Consider the following 15,890-nt stretch of genomic DNA (forward strand, 5'->3'; position numbering starts at 1 on the left):
TTAAGAAGTGATTATTCAGGTTCCTCTTTCAAAATTTAAAGACTTGAAACCAGCACAGTAGTATGTTCTTATAATCCTAATAATTGGGAGGCTAAGGCAAGTGGGTAACTTGAGTTTAAAGTCCAGCCTAGGGGCTGGGGATTTAGCTCAGCGGCATAAGCGCCTGCGTTGCAAGTGTGTGGTCGTGAGTTCAATCCCTGGTCCCAATAAAAAGAAAAAGACAAAAACAAAATAAAATTAAGTCCAGCCTATGCAGTATAACGAACTCCTGTGTCTCAAAAAAGAAAAAAAAAAAAAGGAAGATCTGGCCCCAGTGGGCTCTCACTTTAATCCTTGTAGATATTTGATTGTGTAATAGTTACATGGGTTAAACATACATGACTATTAAACTCCACAGATTCTGTGCACTTTTGTGAATACCCTGCCACTGGGAGGACCTTAATAGGCAAGCAAGAACAGAGGTGTGAATCTAAGACATGCTTCTGGTAACTGTGAAGTTCCAAGTATGATCGTGGGACTCTGCCAGAGAAAGGATGGAAGAAAGGGTGTCCTAGGATAGTGACAGATCTGCAAGGTGCCACAGGCACAAGAGTTGAGGACTTGGGCTCCTCTGAGGCCCATACCTGAATTTGGAGCAAAGAGAAAGATGGTGCTTACCGGCAAGAACTCCAAAGGCTAGGTAGCACTTCTAAATGTCAGAGTAGAAAAGAATCCAACACTAGCGGAAAGGAAGAATAACTTCCCTAAGAACCTATTCTGGAGCTGGGGATTTAGCTAAGTGGCATAAGTGCCTGCCTTGGAAGTGTGAGGTCATGGGTTTGATCCCCAGCACCCAAAAAAATAAAAAAGAAAAAAAGAACCTATTCTGGAATAAACTGGCGTAGGTGATCTCCTTGAGATTATGAGGGTGGATATTAAAATACAAATAGGTTAACAAGTGGTCTGAAGTTGTTGACATTAAGAGCAGTCCTCTGGGATGGACATTAATATCCCCTTGCTATGGCTGAGCATGCTGAGGTTATGAAAACTGCTCACTAGCCTATTATGTCAGGCTAAGACTTGAAGGAGCCAAATTCAAACTTGAGCTTCTACAACCTACCTTTTTGCTTACTAGATGGGGAAAAGTTACTAAAGGTTCCTGAAATGTACATAGATATGCTGAAGAAAACAAAAGCTATAGCTTACGGTGTTAAACCCCTCCTTTCAACTCCTGGAAACCCAGATTTTTGTTGTAGTTTTGGTTCTGGTTTGTTGAGACAAGGTCTCATTGTTCAGATTGCCCCTGAATTCCCTATGTAGCCCAGGTTGGCCTCAAACTTGCAGCAACCCTCCTGCCTCAGCTTCCTGAATACTGCAATTACAAGCCTGCTCTACTACACCTGGTTTAGAAGCCCAGATTTAATCAGTGCCTCCCAAACACCAGCTGAGACACAGACAAGGGATGGTAACTTTAGCCAAAGAATCTGCCAGTTAGCAAGGAGTCCTGATGTGAAGTTTTGATCCATAACTGTTAGAAGCAAAATTGACAACATAAATAATCCATAAGTGGGACTACCAAGTAAATTAACTTCTGTCTCAAAAATCCTGCCTTAGGATTTGTACAATTACAGCACCTTTGTTCTAAGAGTCTGTGGTAAGAAAGCCTGTACTGGGCTTATGGCACCTAATAGCACTCAATGCATTACAAATTGCACCCAAAAGCACTCAATACAATTGTAATCATAGGTACAATGGATGTTCGAAACCTAAGAATAATGGCACGTCTTATTTGGAAAATATCAAAAATAAGAACCGACAGCTCCTGGTGGTGTGCGATTAGGTACATCATAGTACCACTTTTAACGATAAAAGTTTAAGTAAGTTAGTGTAAGCGACAAAAAAATGCTGAAAGGTTCACAAACTCAACTTTGTATATATTTCCAAATGTTCATAACCCAGCGTTGGGGGAAAAAAATTACAGCATAGTGGTACGCTTTAAGAGGAACAGCTACATGTGGCTTTTTGTGCGTGTTTGTTTCAAGGCACAAAACAAAACGAAAGGCAGCTTTATGAAACCTGCCGTCTTTCCAGCGGGCTGTGAGCAGGGCTGCTGGCTGGAATGAATCACAGAGCACCGCCCGCGGCCGGCCACGTCCAGGAGAACTAGGCGGTCGCAGCCTCCCCTGCGCGGGAAAGGCTGCTTGCAGCGCGAGCGAAGGTCTGGACGGTTCCGGCTGACCAGGGCCACGCCGCGACGTGCATAAATAGTTTTGCTGGGGGAGGAGGGGGGGTGGGAGAGAAGAGTCAAATTTCAAAAAAAAAAAAAAAACCCACCTCCCGAAACCCCCGAGCTCCGGGCGGGCGGGCGCTATGGGCGCCGTTTGGCTGCGGGACGAGAGGAGGATGCTGGGAAGGAGGTAAAATGGCCACCGGCGGCGGCGCGGAGGAGGACAGGATGCGGGGACGGGCGCAGCTCCTGCCCCCAGCGCGGCCCGGGGCCCCGGGCGAGGAGGCGGAGGGCACCCGCGAGAAGATGGGCTGGGCCCAGGTGGTGAAGAATCTGGCCGAGAAGAAGGGCGACTTCCGCGAGCCGCGACCACCGCGGCGGGAGAAAGAAGGCAGCAGCGGGAGCGCGGGAAACGGGCTCAGCGCCCCCGCGGGCCTGGCGGCGCCGGGCCTCGACGACTTTCCGCCAGCCGGCCGCGGGGACCCGAAGGGCCGTCGGAGAGAGCCGGCCGGCGAGGCGGTAGACTCCCGCAAGAAAAAGGGCGCTGCCGAGCCAAACAGGAGGAAGAAGGCCGAGGCGGCGGCCATCGCGACCCCCGCCCGGACCGGGGAGGCCGAAGATGCGGGCGAGCGGCCGCTCCCCGACGAGCAGGCAGTAGCGGCGGCCCCCGCGACCGGCGCGGGGAAGGGGCGCTTCCTCGTGCGCATCTGTTTCCAGGGTGATGAGGGCGCCTGCCCGACCCGGGACTTCGTGGTAGGCGCGCTTATCCTGCGCTCCATCGGCATGGACCCGAGCGACATCTACGCGGTCATCCAGATCCCAGGCAGCCGTGAGTTCGACGTGAGCTTCCGCTCGGCGGAGAAACTGGCTCTGTTCCTCCGCGTCTACGAGGAGAAGCGCGAGCAGGAGGACTGCTGGGAGAACTTTGTGGTGCTGGGGCGGAGCAAGTCCAGCCTGAAGACCCTCTTCATTCTCTTCCGGAACGAAACAGTGGACGTGGAAGACATTGTTACCTGGCTCAAGCGCCACTGCGACGTTCTGGCCGTGCCCGTGAAAGTGACCGATAGGTTTGGGATCTGGACCGGGGAATACAAGTGCGAGATCGAGCTGCGCCAGGGGGAGGGTGGGGTCAGGCACCTGCCGGGAGCCTTCTTCCTGGGGGCTGAGAGGGGCTACAGCTGGTACAAGGGGCAGCCCAAGACATGCTTTAAATGTGGTTCCCGCACCCACATGAGTGGCAGCTGCACGCAGGACAGGTGTTTCAGGTGCGGAGAAGAGGGGCACCTGAGCCCTTACTGCCGGAAGGGCATCGTGTGCAACCTCTGTGGCAAGCGAGGGCATGCCTTTGCCCAGTGTCCCAAAGCAGTGCACAATTCCGTGGCAGCTCAGCTCACTGGCGTGGCCGGGCACTGAACCCCTCGCCTGCCTGCCAGGGTGGACACACAGCCAGCTTACCCCTCTTAAGTGCCAAAACTTTTTTAAAACCATTTTTTATCGTTTTTGAAGGAGATCTTTTAAAAACCTATGAGAAATGTCTGTTTATGCCTTCTTACACCGAGTTTACTGCATTTCAGCGTGTTCTGAATTGGTGATTGTCACCAGTAAGGACTACCCAGACTATATTGCGCAGATGCTGCCCCTCCCATTTTGATTTTTGTATGTGGGTTTTTACTTTTTATTTTTTTTTTTGTACGGCTCTTCCCACAGCCTATCTTCTCCCTGGAATTGCATCTTATGGGCTGCCTTGCTCACCTTCATGCCTAGCTCCAAGTATGGGGCCCAGCACAGGGTAGGCACTCCATCAGTATTTGTTGAATTGAAAACATTCTTGACTGTGGCTTCTGTCACAGTGTCTACCTTTTGCAACTCTTTCCTGTCCCCTTTTAATTTGCTGCTGCTAATCTATGTGGTCCGAGAATTTGTGAAACCAGTGTTGTTAGAAGTGTTTAAATCTGAATCAATAAGCTCTGAAAGGTGTCCAAGGGCCTCTCTTGCACGGCATAAAAATGCCTGGACTTTGTGACAGCTCTTCTGGTGGCTTAGAAGCCATTTTTCAGAGAATCATGATATTGGAAATCTTTTCTTGCAGGAAAGGACCTGAGAGTTGATTTAAGCTAGTCTTTTGGTCTTCCTGAAGATGAAACCCAGAATGGTTAAATGACTGGGACAAAAATCATAAGCTGTCTGGTACCAGAGCTAGCCCATAGAAGAGTCCCCTGACCCCAAACCTGGTGCTCATCCCACTACCTCTCACACTTCACGACAATTTCCTTCACACTTGAGGGCCCAGGAAGTCTGATCTCTCCACAGTGATGAACCTAGAGCCAAGATGAGACGTCATCTGGGGGAGGGAGCAGAAGGAGGTTCACCAGGGGCTCCAGAATACAGTGCTTGGGAGACAAGGAAGAGAACAGGGAACAAACTCCAGGGTATATTCATTGCTCCCTGGGTTATCCCATCTAAAGCACCAGGTCCTTTGGAGGCCTTCCCCTTCCCCATGCATTGCCACTGGTGAGAAATGGAGATGCCCCTGGGTAAAGAAACCTACCATGGTTTACATTCGCACCTTAGCCTCAATAGCCAGGAACCCTAGAGAAGCAGCTAGCTGGAACTCATCTACAGCCTCTTGACTCTCAGGAGAATGGTGGTTTTAACCCAGGATTCAGTTGTTAACTCTAAAATGTACTTGGGAATAGACCAAGTAAGAGGACATGCATCCACTAAAGTATTATCATATTAAAGTAGAAAAGACAGTACACTGCTTTTAGTTTTTGTCTTTCCTTTGCTTATGTTTTGCTATTTCCTTGTGGCTTAGAATGTAAAATCGATTGTTAAAAAAGTTTTGTTCTGAATAAATATTTATCTTTTGTATTGCTAAAGCAATGTGCTATTTTCTTGCAGAGTGTCAAGTACAGGGTTGTACAGACCTAGTTCATGGTACTCTCCTACACACCATTTGTTTACCCTGCAAACACGTTTCCCACACCTGCAGACCACATGTAATACCTACCTACCCTCTTGCACCAGGTTCTTCAACATTGTTACCTATGCATCTGAGTCACTTAGAGGCCCTTAAACTTGGGTTTTTAAGCCTTAACACATGTCCAAGGAATCATGCCCAGAGCTAAGTATTTCGTATTAGCATCCCAAGCATTTGAGATGGGCAGCCAGGTTTGATACCCTCTTTGTGAATGACCCTGTCCTCAGATTACAGACCAGTGGGAAAGAGGGTGGTATAAGATGTGCAACATATTGCTGGGTTTTCAAAAAATACCATCTTTGGGCTGGGGATTTAGCTCAGTGGCATAAGTGCCTGCCTTGTAAGCACTCCACCGGTACCCCTCCCCCGCAAAATACCATCTTTTCCAGCTTGGGGTGAGGAGTGGGGGTGGGGGTGTCATGAAATTTCCCAGATCGCCGACTCATTTCTCCAAACCAGCCCTGCAGATGCTGGGATTGTGGGCAGAACAGGGTTTAGTGCTCTGCAGCCCCTCGACCAACACTTTGGAAGGGCTTTGCAGCCCTCAAGTGTTAGATGACCTGATGGTAGAAGTTAAATTTCCCAACGGTCTTGGTTCTTCTGCTCAGGGTCTTGATACTTCGAGAGCTAAACTGAGTTGGGGCCTGGGAGGGTTTGGGGTTCCTATCTTTGGGAGTCAACTCCCCCTTTTCCTTTCAGTATCCCTAAGCCACACACACACACACACACACACACACACACACACACACACACACACACGGGGGAGGGCTTCCTCCTTCCCATCTTCCCCAACCCCCCCCTTACCCCTCTTCTGCCAGGGGCCTCCCTCCCTCTAACAGCGCTAGGGGCCGAGGCCGGGAGAAAACCAGCCTACACGGAGCTCCCCGCCCCCTTCGCGGGGCTGGCGCTGGCCCCGAGCCAGGGCGCCAGGGTGGAAGGAACCTTCCCTCCCTGCCCCCCTCCCCAGGATCGAGCTGGGAGAGGAAGAAACTGTCTCCCTGCCCATCCCCCACAGGATCCGCTCCCGGGCGGGCCAGGGACTGAGCCAGGGGCCCCAGCAGCACCAACCTCCCCCAGCTTCCTCTCCCCGCTCAGGAGCTTCCAAGTCACAGTCCTCCCTGTCTGTGAACATTCTTGGAAACCGTGCAGAGAACCCTAGACGGTTGCTGGGGCCATTGGAGCCAGGCTGGGTTAGGCACGCGGGTAGCAACGGGTAACAGCGCGCATATAGCTGAGATATAGGCAATAAAGCAGTTTTCATAGCAACATAAGATATTTGTTCTGAGAAGAAACAAACCACGCTGTGTAGAAATGTCTGGAAATAAAGCTTCCTCTAGAAGAGACAGTGTTGACTGAAACCCACAGGATGAGCAAGGCCTGGGGTTCGCAGGGGAGAGATACCCAAGCAACAGAGCACACGGCGGCGTGTGCAGGCTGGCTGAGGGGCACAGATGTGGCCAGATCTGAGCGCCTCCAGCCAGTGCGTGAAGCACCAACTCTGCAGGGGTCCTTTCTCACCAGGGCAGTACAGCATGGGGGAGAGTTGGTTCCCGGGGCTCTAATTCTAGAGTCTGGCAACTATGTAAACACAGACTGTGATACTGCATTGAAAGAAGTATACACAGCCAGGAACAGCGGCACACACCCTTAGTCCCAGCGATTTAGGAGGCAGGAGGGTCACAAGTTCAAGGCCAGCCTGGGCAACTCAGCGAGAACCTCTCTTTGTAGCTCATTGGTGGAACCCTTGCCTAGTATGCAGAGGCCCTGTGTTCAGTCTCCAGTATCAGTACCACAGAAAGAGAAAGTTATGAGAGAAATTCCTGTTTAACAAGGAAATGTGGTCCAACCTAAGATGCCAGAGATAACTTTCCTTGCAAAATGTTTAAAGCTAGATCAAAAGGAAGCATACAGGAGTTAGTGGAGAGGGGTGGAGTTTAAGGGTTATAGGAATTAAGAATCTTAACCTAAGCAAAAGAGTTAAATCAACTCTAGTAAGAGAAGGCAACCTGGCAAGCATGAGGTCCTGAGTTTTATTCTCTGTGCCAAAAAAGAAAGAAAGAAAAAGAGGAGACATGGCTAATTGTGTGTGTGTGTGTGTGTGTGTGTGTGTGTGTACCAGCGATTGAACTCACAACCTCAACCTCATGCTTGCCAGGCTGGCACTTCTGCCACTGCACTAAATCCCTGCTTACCAGCATGGTTAATTCTAAGAAATAAAGTGAAGTCCAGTGTATCAGAGCAGGTTTTGAAATAAACTGCTCAGGCCAGGGATATAGTTCAGTGGCATAAGTACCTGTCTGGCAAGTGCAAACTTGTGAGTTTGATTACTGGTACCAAAAAAAGAAATGTGTTTATGGAAATAAACCATTGTAGATGTTGAAGAAAGGACTTGTCATTTCTGGGATATGATAGAATGAACCAGGGAAGCTACTGCCTCTCAGAAAAACCAGCCAGGAGGTATAAGGACACATTACTGAAGCTGCCACCTAAAGACAGGATGCTAGGATTAGAAAGGCACTGCTGAGCCCGGTGTGGTGACCCAGGCCTGAAATCCGAGCACTTGGGAGATTGAGGCAGGAGGATCATCACAAATTCAAGGCCAGCCTGCACTCCTGGTAAGATATAAATAAATAAATAAGAGACTGCCAATGCCTCTGCCAGGACAGTGAAACGCTGAGTCTTAGTCTCACCTCCATGAAGCTAGGGACTGTTTAGTCCTCACCACAGGCAGTCATGTGCCAAATGATGTTTTAAGCAATGGTGGACCACGATGGCAGACCCATCAGATTATATCACTTACGACCTCACAGCCATCTTAGTTTGTGTAAGTATATTTTACGTTGTTCACACATGGTCTCACCTAGTCACTCGTAAAAACAGTCTAAATTATCTGGCATATCTCTCTCCTGCCTTCCACTTTCCAAACCTTGTGCAAGTACATGGAGTTCCTGGAGCCCTAAACTGCAGAGGAGCCGGGAGGTGGTTCAGCCTTCTGTCATCCACAGCATGGGAAAGCACACTGACCAAGTGAGGATGTGCACTGTCTGCAGGGATCCATCCACAGTGCAGTGGGGAGAGGGAGGGTGCATGATGAGGCTACAGGTCCTGGAGCCTCTGGCCTGTAGGAATTTGGGATTAAAAATAGTGAGAAGCCACTGAGCAATTTTTATGCAAGTGAATAATATCATTTGGAGTGTGTTTTTATTTTTGTTATGCCGGTGGTCAAGCCAAGGCTTTGCCCATACTAAGCAGGTTCACTGCTACTAAACTACACTTCTAGCCCCATGGGGTGTGTTTTCAAAGCATCATTTGGGAGCTAGACTTAGTGGGGAGCACCTCTGAAATCCCAGCACTCTGGGAGCTGAGGCAGGAGAATCACAAATTCAAGCTTAGCTTGAGCCACTTAGTAACTAACACCCCATCTCAAAATAAAAAATACCAAAGGGCTGGGGATGCAGCTAGTGCAAAGACTGGGCTTGATCTCTAAGACCGGAAAAAAGAGAATTAATTAACTAGTGATTATATAAAATTTGATTTGGGATACTTTTTGGAGAATGAATACTGTTTTGATTTAGGGTCCCTCCCAAAGCCTCATGCAGTCATGGCGGGGTGGGAGGGACAGTATTTCAGAGGCAACTGAATCTCATTTGTGATTGATTCATGGTTCATGTAGCAGAATTAAGGGCAGGTGAATGCTGGATCGTTCCAATGATTAGATTGGCATCGTTCTAATTCCAGCAGTCTGGCTAAGATAAAAGGGGCAGAAAGAGGCTTAGTTTCCCTCTCTCTCTCTCATTGCTGTTACTGTCTTCCACCACTATGAACTGTTGCCCCTCTGCTATGTGGCACCCTAACTTGGAGCCAGCCAATTACAGACTGAAACCTGTATAAACTGTGAACTAAATAAACTCCCTTAACTTTGGTATTTTGCTTCAGCAACCAGAAAAGTAACTAAGACAAGTGCGTATAGATCTTAAATTCTCTGGAGAGTTTTGGGTTTGAGACATAAATAAGAGGCCCACAGCAGTGGCTTTCAAACTATCTCAACACATCCCACAGTAACATATACATTTTACACTGCAATCGTCATACGTATTTCATATGTGTATTTATATTTACATCTGAAACAAGTTTCCGCAAAAAATATTTACTTTATATATAACACACCCTGATACTTTCTATACTGTTGTGGATTTTTTTCTTTTTGGGTTTTTTTTTTTTTTTTTTTTTTTTTTTTTTTTTTTTGGCAGTACTGGAGATTGATCTTAGAACTTTTGTACTGAACCACATCCCATCCCATTTTTGCCAAGGCTGGGGTTAAACGTGATCCTTCTGCCTCAGTCTCCCAGAATGCTGGGATTCAGGCAAAAGCTTATATGACCTGCTAAATTTCTCTCACATGCTCCTAATGAGTAATGAGAGAAAACAGAAGGGAAGATGCTTACACCAGCTAGATTCATACGTGAAGCACCCTGACACTGAGAGCTGTCACTGATGGAAAAAGATTTAATGACAACAGGGGCAACCAAAAAGGGTGAAGGTAAACAAGAAAATGTAGAGACACACAATCAAAGGAGAAAGGTTGCAAGTGGGAGGAGCTAACAGTGTTCAAGGTTGCAAAAGTTTAAGTAAAACTGACATCAAGTAAACTGTCAAGATCAGTACTGATGAGTCCCATGGGCCTGAATAAAATAGGGTCCTCTGTGAGATAGATAGAGCACATCATCTTCCTTGTACTAGTCCATTGTCTGATGTTATATCAAAATACCTGAGGGTGAGTACTTTCTAGAGAAAAGAGGTTTATTTCACTCACACTGTTGAAAGCTAAAAGTCCAAAAACAGTTGGCCTCATCTATCTGGCCTCTGATGATCTTCAAGGTAGACGACATCATGGTAGGAGTGTTGTGTGTGTGTGTGTGTGTGTGTGTGTGTGTGTGTGTGTGTGTGTGTAAGACAGACAGAGAGAGAGACAGAGACAGAGACCTAAAAGATGCAAGGCCCAAGCTCCTCTTTTTATAACCATCTGTTTTCACAGGAAACAACTAGGTTTGTACAAGAACTACATTAACCCCTCACTCAAACCACAGCACAGTATTCCTGCATACCAATCCAACACTGACTACGAGACTCCTGTCACACCCCCAGGACGCTCTCTGGTCCTCAGAACTCAGCCTGGCAGCCAGTTCCTTTCACAAGCAGTTCCTGGGTTCCTTTCCAAACTTACTGTCAGAGTGCCTTTCCACCTTCATGTCACGTTCACGTGTGGCTGACAAAGAACAGCCAGAAGTTCACGGCAGCAGGAGTGTAAAGTAATACACAAGCCAGGGGCGAGTTCCTAACACACACAGTTCCGGACCCGTACAGCTTGTTGTTATAGCTAAGGGAAGGACACAAAAGCAAACACAGATATTTTATGGAGGAGAATGCAAACTGTGCAGAGGTTTTTTTTTTTTTTTTTTTTTTTTTTTTTGTCTTTTCTTTTTTATCGGTACCAGGGATTGAACTCACAACTGCCTGCTTGCAAGGCAGGTGCTTATGCTGCTGAGCTAAATCCCCAGCCCCTGTGCAGAGTTTTAAAATAAAACACGGACTGACCTCTTTGGAAAACTGGAACTGCCTTATCAAAATTTTAAATTCACATAATCTTTTTTTGTTTGTTTGTTTTTTGTCTTTTTCATTTTTATCGGTACCAAGGATCGAACTCACAACCGCCTGCTTGCAAGGCAGGTGCTTATGTCGCTGAGCTAAATCCCCAGCCCCAATTCACATAATCTTTTAACAGCAATATTATTAATAGGAAATAAATCTATAGTTAAACTTGGATATGTACACAAAGATGCGTATACCATGGGAGGTATAGCTCAGTGGTACAGTACTTGTCTAGCATGCATAAGAGTTTGGCAAGATTTGATCCCTGAAAATAAAACAAAAATTTAGAAGTATTTGTCAGGATCTCTAGTACTCTATTACTCAGAGTACAAAGCTCTGAATACAACATTGACTGGTTGGTTAGGCTGTGGCACATCCAAACAGTGGAACACTACATTGTGGTTAAAAAGAACAGTTCTTCAGCTATTCAGGAGGCTGAAGGAGAAGGATTGTAAGTTCAAGGCTTTCTTTCTTTTTTTTTTTTTTTTTTTTTGTCTTGTAAGTTCAAGGCTAACCCTACCAACTGAGCAAGATCCTGTCTCAAAATTTAAAAAGGACGGGGTGGGGGGTGGGGATTTAGCTCAGCGGCATAAGCGCCTACCTTGCAAGCAGGCGGTCATGAGTTCGATCCCTGGTACCGATAAAAACGAAAAAGACAAAAATAAATAAATAAATAAATAAATAAAGAGAACTCTCAGCCTGGGCTACATAAGAGAGTTTAAGGTCAGCCTGCACTACATAGTGAGACCTGGTGCCCCCCACCAAAAAAAGAAAGAAATCTTTAGTCAGGCATGATGCTGCATACCTCTTATCCCAGCACTCTTGAGTCTGAGGTAGGATGATCACAAATTCAAACCCTGCTTGTTGGGCAGCTCAGCACATTAGCAAGACCCTGTCTCAAAATTAAAACAAATAAATAAACAAACAAAAATGTATGAAAAAGGCTGGGGAAATAGGCCCATGAGAAGATCCTGAGTTCAGTCCCCACTATCACTAAATAAATAAGTAAAAGGGCTGGGGTTATAGCTCACTGGCCCCTAGGTTAGAGCCCCAGGGGGATGTGGGGAGGATAAAAAGAACTTTGAAGGCAAAATTTTAAAAACTACACAGCAGCTAACTCACTGATCTCCCTGCCTCCGAGCTGAGTCTCCTTCAGTCCAGAGAGACTGACCCCAAAATGAAATTTAATCAGGATATTCCTCTGCTTAGAGACCTTCAAAGCCATTGTGTCCTCCCTGGGCCCAGTGAGCCCTGCCTGACCTGCTGGCCTCCTCTGGGCCTCCTCTTGCTCAGGCCTCACCCCTGGCCCTGGCGGCTTCCCCATCTGCTCCAGCTCCTATTCTTGGAATTAGACCTCTCCCTCTCCAGCCAACCCAGCGGTTAACCCTTCCCTGCCCAGGTTCAGCTCTGAGACCACCTCCCAACAAGAGACACAAATCTCCCAGACCAGACCCTGTCATGTGCTCCCCTAGCTCCCTGGGCCCGCCATTCTGCAGCTACTGCAGCTGTACAGTCTGTGTATTTGTGCTATGGTTTGGATGATATCTGCCTCTGCCCTCAACACTGAGCTCCCTTCAGGAGCAACCTGAACTCCTTTGCTCACAGATGGAACTCCACCATTTTAGCCCTGGGTCTTGCACATATAAAAGCCTGATAAATATTCATCGTGTTGGCTGAGAATACAAATCAGGACATGTGTCTGTTTGTCCTTTAATGTGCCTCAGCATCTCTCTAAACACCCATCACAGACTCTGCATACTGAAGAAGGGCTTATTCATTCATCTATGGACAACTAATCACTCCCTGAGTCTTCCCACCTTTGTTAAGGGTGTCTGTCTTTCAGTCTGGGAAGGACCAAGCCATCCCCCTCTGTTTCTCTGAAACTCAGCCTGCGTATTGTTCCATGGCACTGGGACACACATGGAGAAGCACCTGGAAGTGTCCTGGATTCCAGGTGCCTGGGTTTGGAATCAGGTTTCCACACTCCCTTCCACTCCGCAAGAGGGGCCCTGCCACTCCTCCCCATGGGGTAAGGATTCTGCAGACACAGCTGCCCACCCAGAGCCTGTGTCCACCCTTCTACAGCTCAGAGACCCCATAACTCCCTTCCAAAAGCCCTTCGGGGGCCTCATTCCTGCACTCATCGCAATGGAAGGCCATCTGCATTATCTGATTCCCACTTTATAGACTGGAGCTTTAGGCTTCACAGCAGCTGTCTGCAGGATACAACTTGGCTTTGGGGCCTGGGGTGTCCACTCATGGGTGCGTGTGCTCCTACTCATGGGACAGGAAAGGAACTAGACAAGAGCTGGATGCAGGACAGATGATGAGCTGATGATGAGCGTATCTCTCTTTGGGCCAACACATGCTGGCTCAGAACCCCAGGGACTCAAGAATCTCAGTTTGAACCTGGACTTCTAGGCTGCTGGGAAGATGTATCCATCAAGACAGAGCAGAATACAGTGCACTTAACACTTGCCAGATGTTTTTGTAACTTCTGACTACAGAGACATATAATATATGGGTCTCCAATATGGTTTGAAGCCCTCAAAACTTGAGGTGAAATTTAATCACTGCTGTAAGGTATTAAGTGGGACCTTTTTTTTTTAATTTTTTTTTTTTTTTTTTTGTCTTTTTCCTTTTTATTGGTACCGGGGATCAAACTCACTACTGCCTGCTTGCAAGGCAGGTGCTAATGCCACTGAGCTAAATCCCCAGCCCCATTAAGTGGGACCTTTAAGAAGAGATCAGGCCACAGGGACTCTACCCTTGCAAATGGATTAGTCCATTCATGGATTAATAGATTATATTGAGAGTGGTCTGTCATAAAAAGCCAGTTTGGCTCTGTCTGTTGTGTAAGCCTTTCCTGACCCATGACACTCTGTACCTGTGCTGGCCTTAGGGCCTCACAGAATCCCCACCAGTAAAAGACCTTCACCATTTGCAGCGTCCTAGACCTCGTGCCTCCCAGCCTCCAGGACTGCGAGCTGAATGAACCTTTATTCTTTATAAATTATCCAGCCTGTAGTACTCAGGTATAACAACAGAAAATGAACTAACATAGCCTGCAACTATAGTGGGCACCACAAATGCCAGTTTAGTTCTGTTATTTCTTTGCTCCAGCAAAACTAGATAACCTGTCTTGGCCTCAGTCTGCTGAGCCAAGAAATGGGCTGATTGCGAACTACTTTATTAGGGGTAGTGAAAAATGAAATAATCCATGTAAAGGGCTTGGCAGAGTGCAGATCCCTAAGTATACAGTAATTATCATGGTAATGCATCCTTTATTTTATGACTTCTGGCTATCATCTCGCAAGATTTTCTATATAACATCTAAAAGTGACCTTGCCATAGGATTTCCACACTGCTTCTTTCTCCCTCCTTAACCTTCCTCATAGTTTGCCTATTCTCTCCCCTGAATGGCTCTCACTCTTTCTTCATATATCATGCTGTAGCTACCGTTGACTGTTCCTATACTATACTCTAGCCATTATATTAAGAACTTGACAGACATTTACTCAGTTCTGACCGACTCAATGAACTGGCCACTGTTTATTTACTCCCCAAACACAAAGACAGGGAAATCTAGAACACTGAAGCACCGGCAGCTGCAAATGGTAGAGACAGCAGGGTAGAAGCCGGGGAGGAGTGTGTGGGCCGGTCTCCCATTGGCTATGGCTGGCCCCTTCTAGCGCATCAGCAACCCCACCTCCTAGCTAATGTGTTGGAGGTTGTTGTACCCTCCAGCTCTGGGGTTCTAATCCGACTTTTGGCCCCAAAGAGCTGGCACTCGGTCTCATGCCTCCCTCGTGGTACATAGTAAGGACTCCCATTCCTACCCCGCCCCACCGTTCCCTCTTCATTTCTTTCTCTCATGAAGTACTGGGCACCTACTATATGAAACCTGGGTGTGGTGACAAACGCCCTGGAAGAGAGGCAGGAGGACTCCGAGTTTGGAGTTTGAGCCAGTCCGGGCAATTTAGCTAGACCTGATCGCAAATTAAAAATAAACAGGGCTGGAGATACAGCTTGGTGTGAAGGCCTTAGGTTCAGTACCCATGGGTGAGGGTAGGGGGGGATACCAGTGGAGAGACTTCTCTTTCTTCTTCAGACCTTTGTTTGGCAGAGTGTTTTCAAGCAAGCGCACAGGCTCGACTGGTCAAACTCACTCCAAATGTGGCATTGCCAGGTTAGGTTGGTTTGGTCCAAAGTCGACCATGTCCCCTTAACTCCCAACCCCCACGTCTCCTCCACCGGTCCTCAAATCCAGGCCGCCCTGCCCCCTCCGGAAGGGGGAGCTGGGAGAGAGCGTAGAAATCTGAGCGGCTCTTTCAAAGCCTCGGTTGCCTAGAAACCAGTCGCTCGGGCCTTGGCGGTCCATTACACCATCCTCCAGCGACACAGCCAATGGGCTTCGACCTCCATCCCAGGCGCTCCCAGGCAGCCTACCAATTGGTAGACCCCTTTGCTGAGTCCCTGCCCTTAGCAAAGGAACACCACCAATGAGCTTCGATCCTGCCCTCCCTCTATCTTCGATGTAACAGGACTCGGATTTTTTTTTTTTTTTAAGGAATTCTCTAAATTAGAAGGAGCTAGCTGTAACGTCTCTGCCAGTTGCAGCCTTTGGCTGATATTTTATATAAGGGAGCAAAATTGTTTCAATTATGCAATCATACATACCATTCGCTACCAAAGCAATTTTAGACAATAAAGATTTAGGCAATAGTGTTGATATAATCTGTATGTGAACTTCTTCCATTATAGGTCTTTTCATTTAATTTAAAATAATTAAAGAGTTACTTTTCTTTGTTCCTTGAATTTTGTGGTGCATGAGACATTGACCTAATTAATTAGCGGCTGACTTTTATTGAACAATGTAACTGCTGGATTCAGAACACATTAAAAATGTAGGCTAATTTCCCTTAATCTGAGGAAGAAATTCTAATTTTGAGGCAGGTAGGCTGTATAATGGCTTTGGCAATCCGCAGTCTAAATGATTAAACATGTTTTTAAAACCTGTGCCATTTAAAAAATAAAACTTTGTTAAGCATAGCT

General features: G+C 47.2%; 1 protein-coding gene across 5 annotated transcripts in view; it reads right to left on the reverse strand.

Moving 5' to 3' along the window:
• CUNH20orf96 (chromosome unknown C20orf96 homolog) overlaps positions 1–12,168 on the reverse strand; it is a 38,067-nt gene extending 25,899 nt beyond the window's left edge. For 3 of the 5 annotated variants that reach the window (XM_063248561.1, XM_063248562.1, XM_063248557.1), the window contains exons 1-2: positions 11,641–11,949; positions 10,411–10,563 (exon numbers count right to left, since the gene is read on the reverse strand). In XM_063248561.1, the coding sequence (XP_063104631.1) occupies positions 10,411–10,435 (25 nt within the window). In that variant the 5' untranslated portion in view covers positions 10,436–10,563; positions 11,641–11,949. The other 2 variants (XM_063248559.1, XM_063248560.1) reach the window with 2 other exon arrangements.
• Positions 12,169–15,890: the final 3,722 nt, after the last annotated feature.

This window comes from Cavia porcellus, unplaced genomic scaffold, assembly GCF_034190915.1.
Source record: "Cavia porcellus strain 051 isolate PalLab524CR breed Dunkin Hartley unplaced genomic scaffold, mCavPor4.1 scaffold_5, whole genome shotgun sequence".
Classification (NCBI taxonomy): Eukaryota; Metazoa; Chordata; class Mammalia; order Rodentia; family Caviidae; genus Cavia; species Cavia porcellus.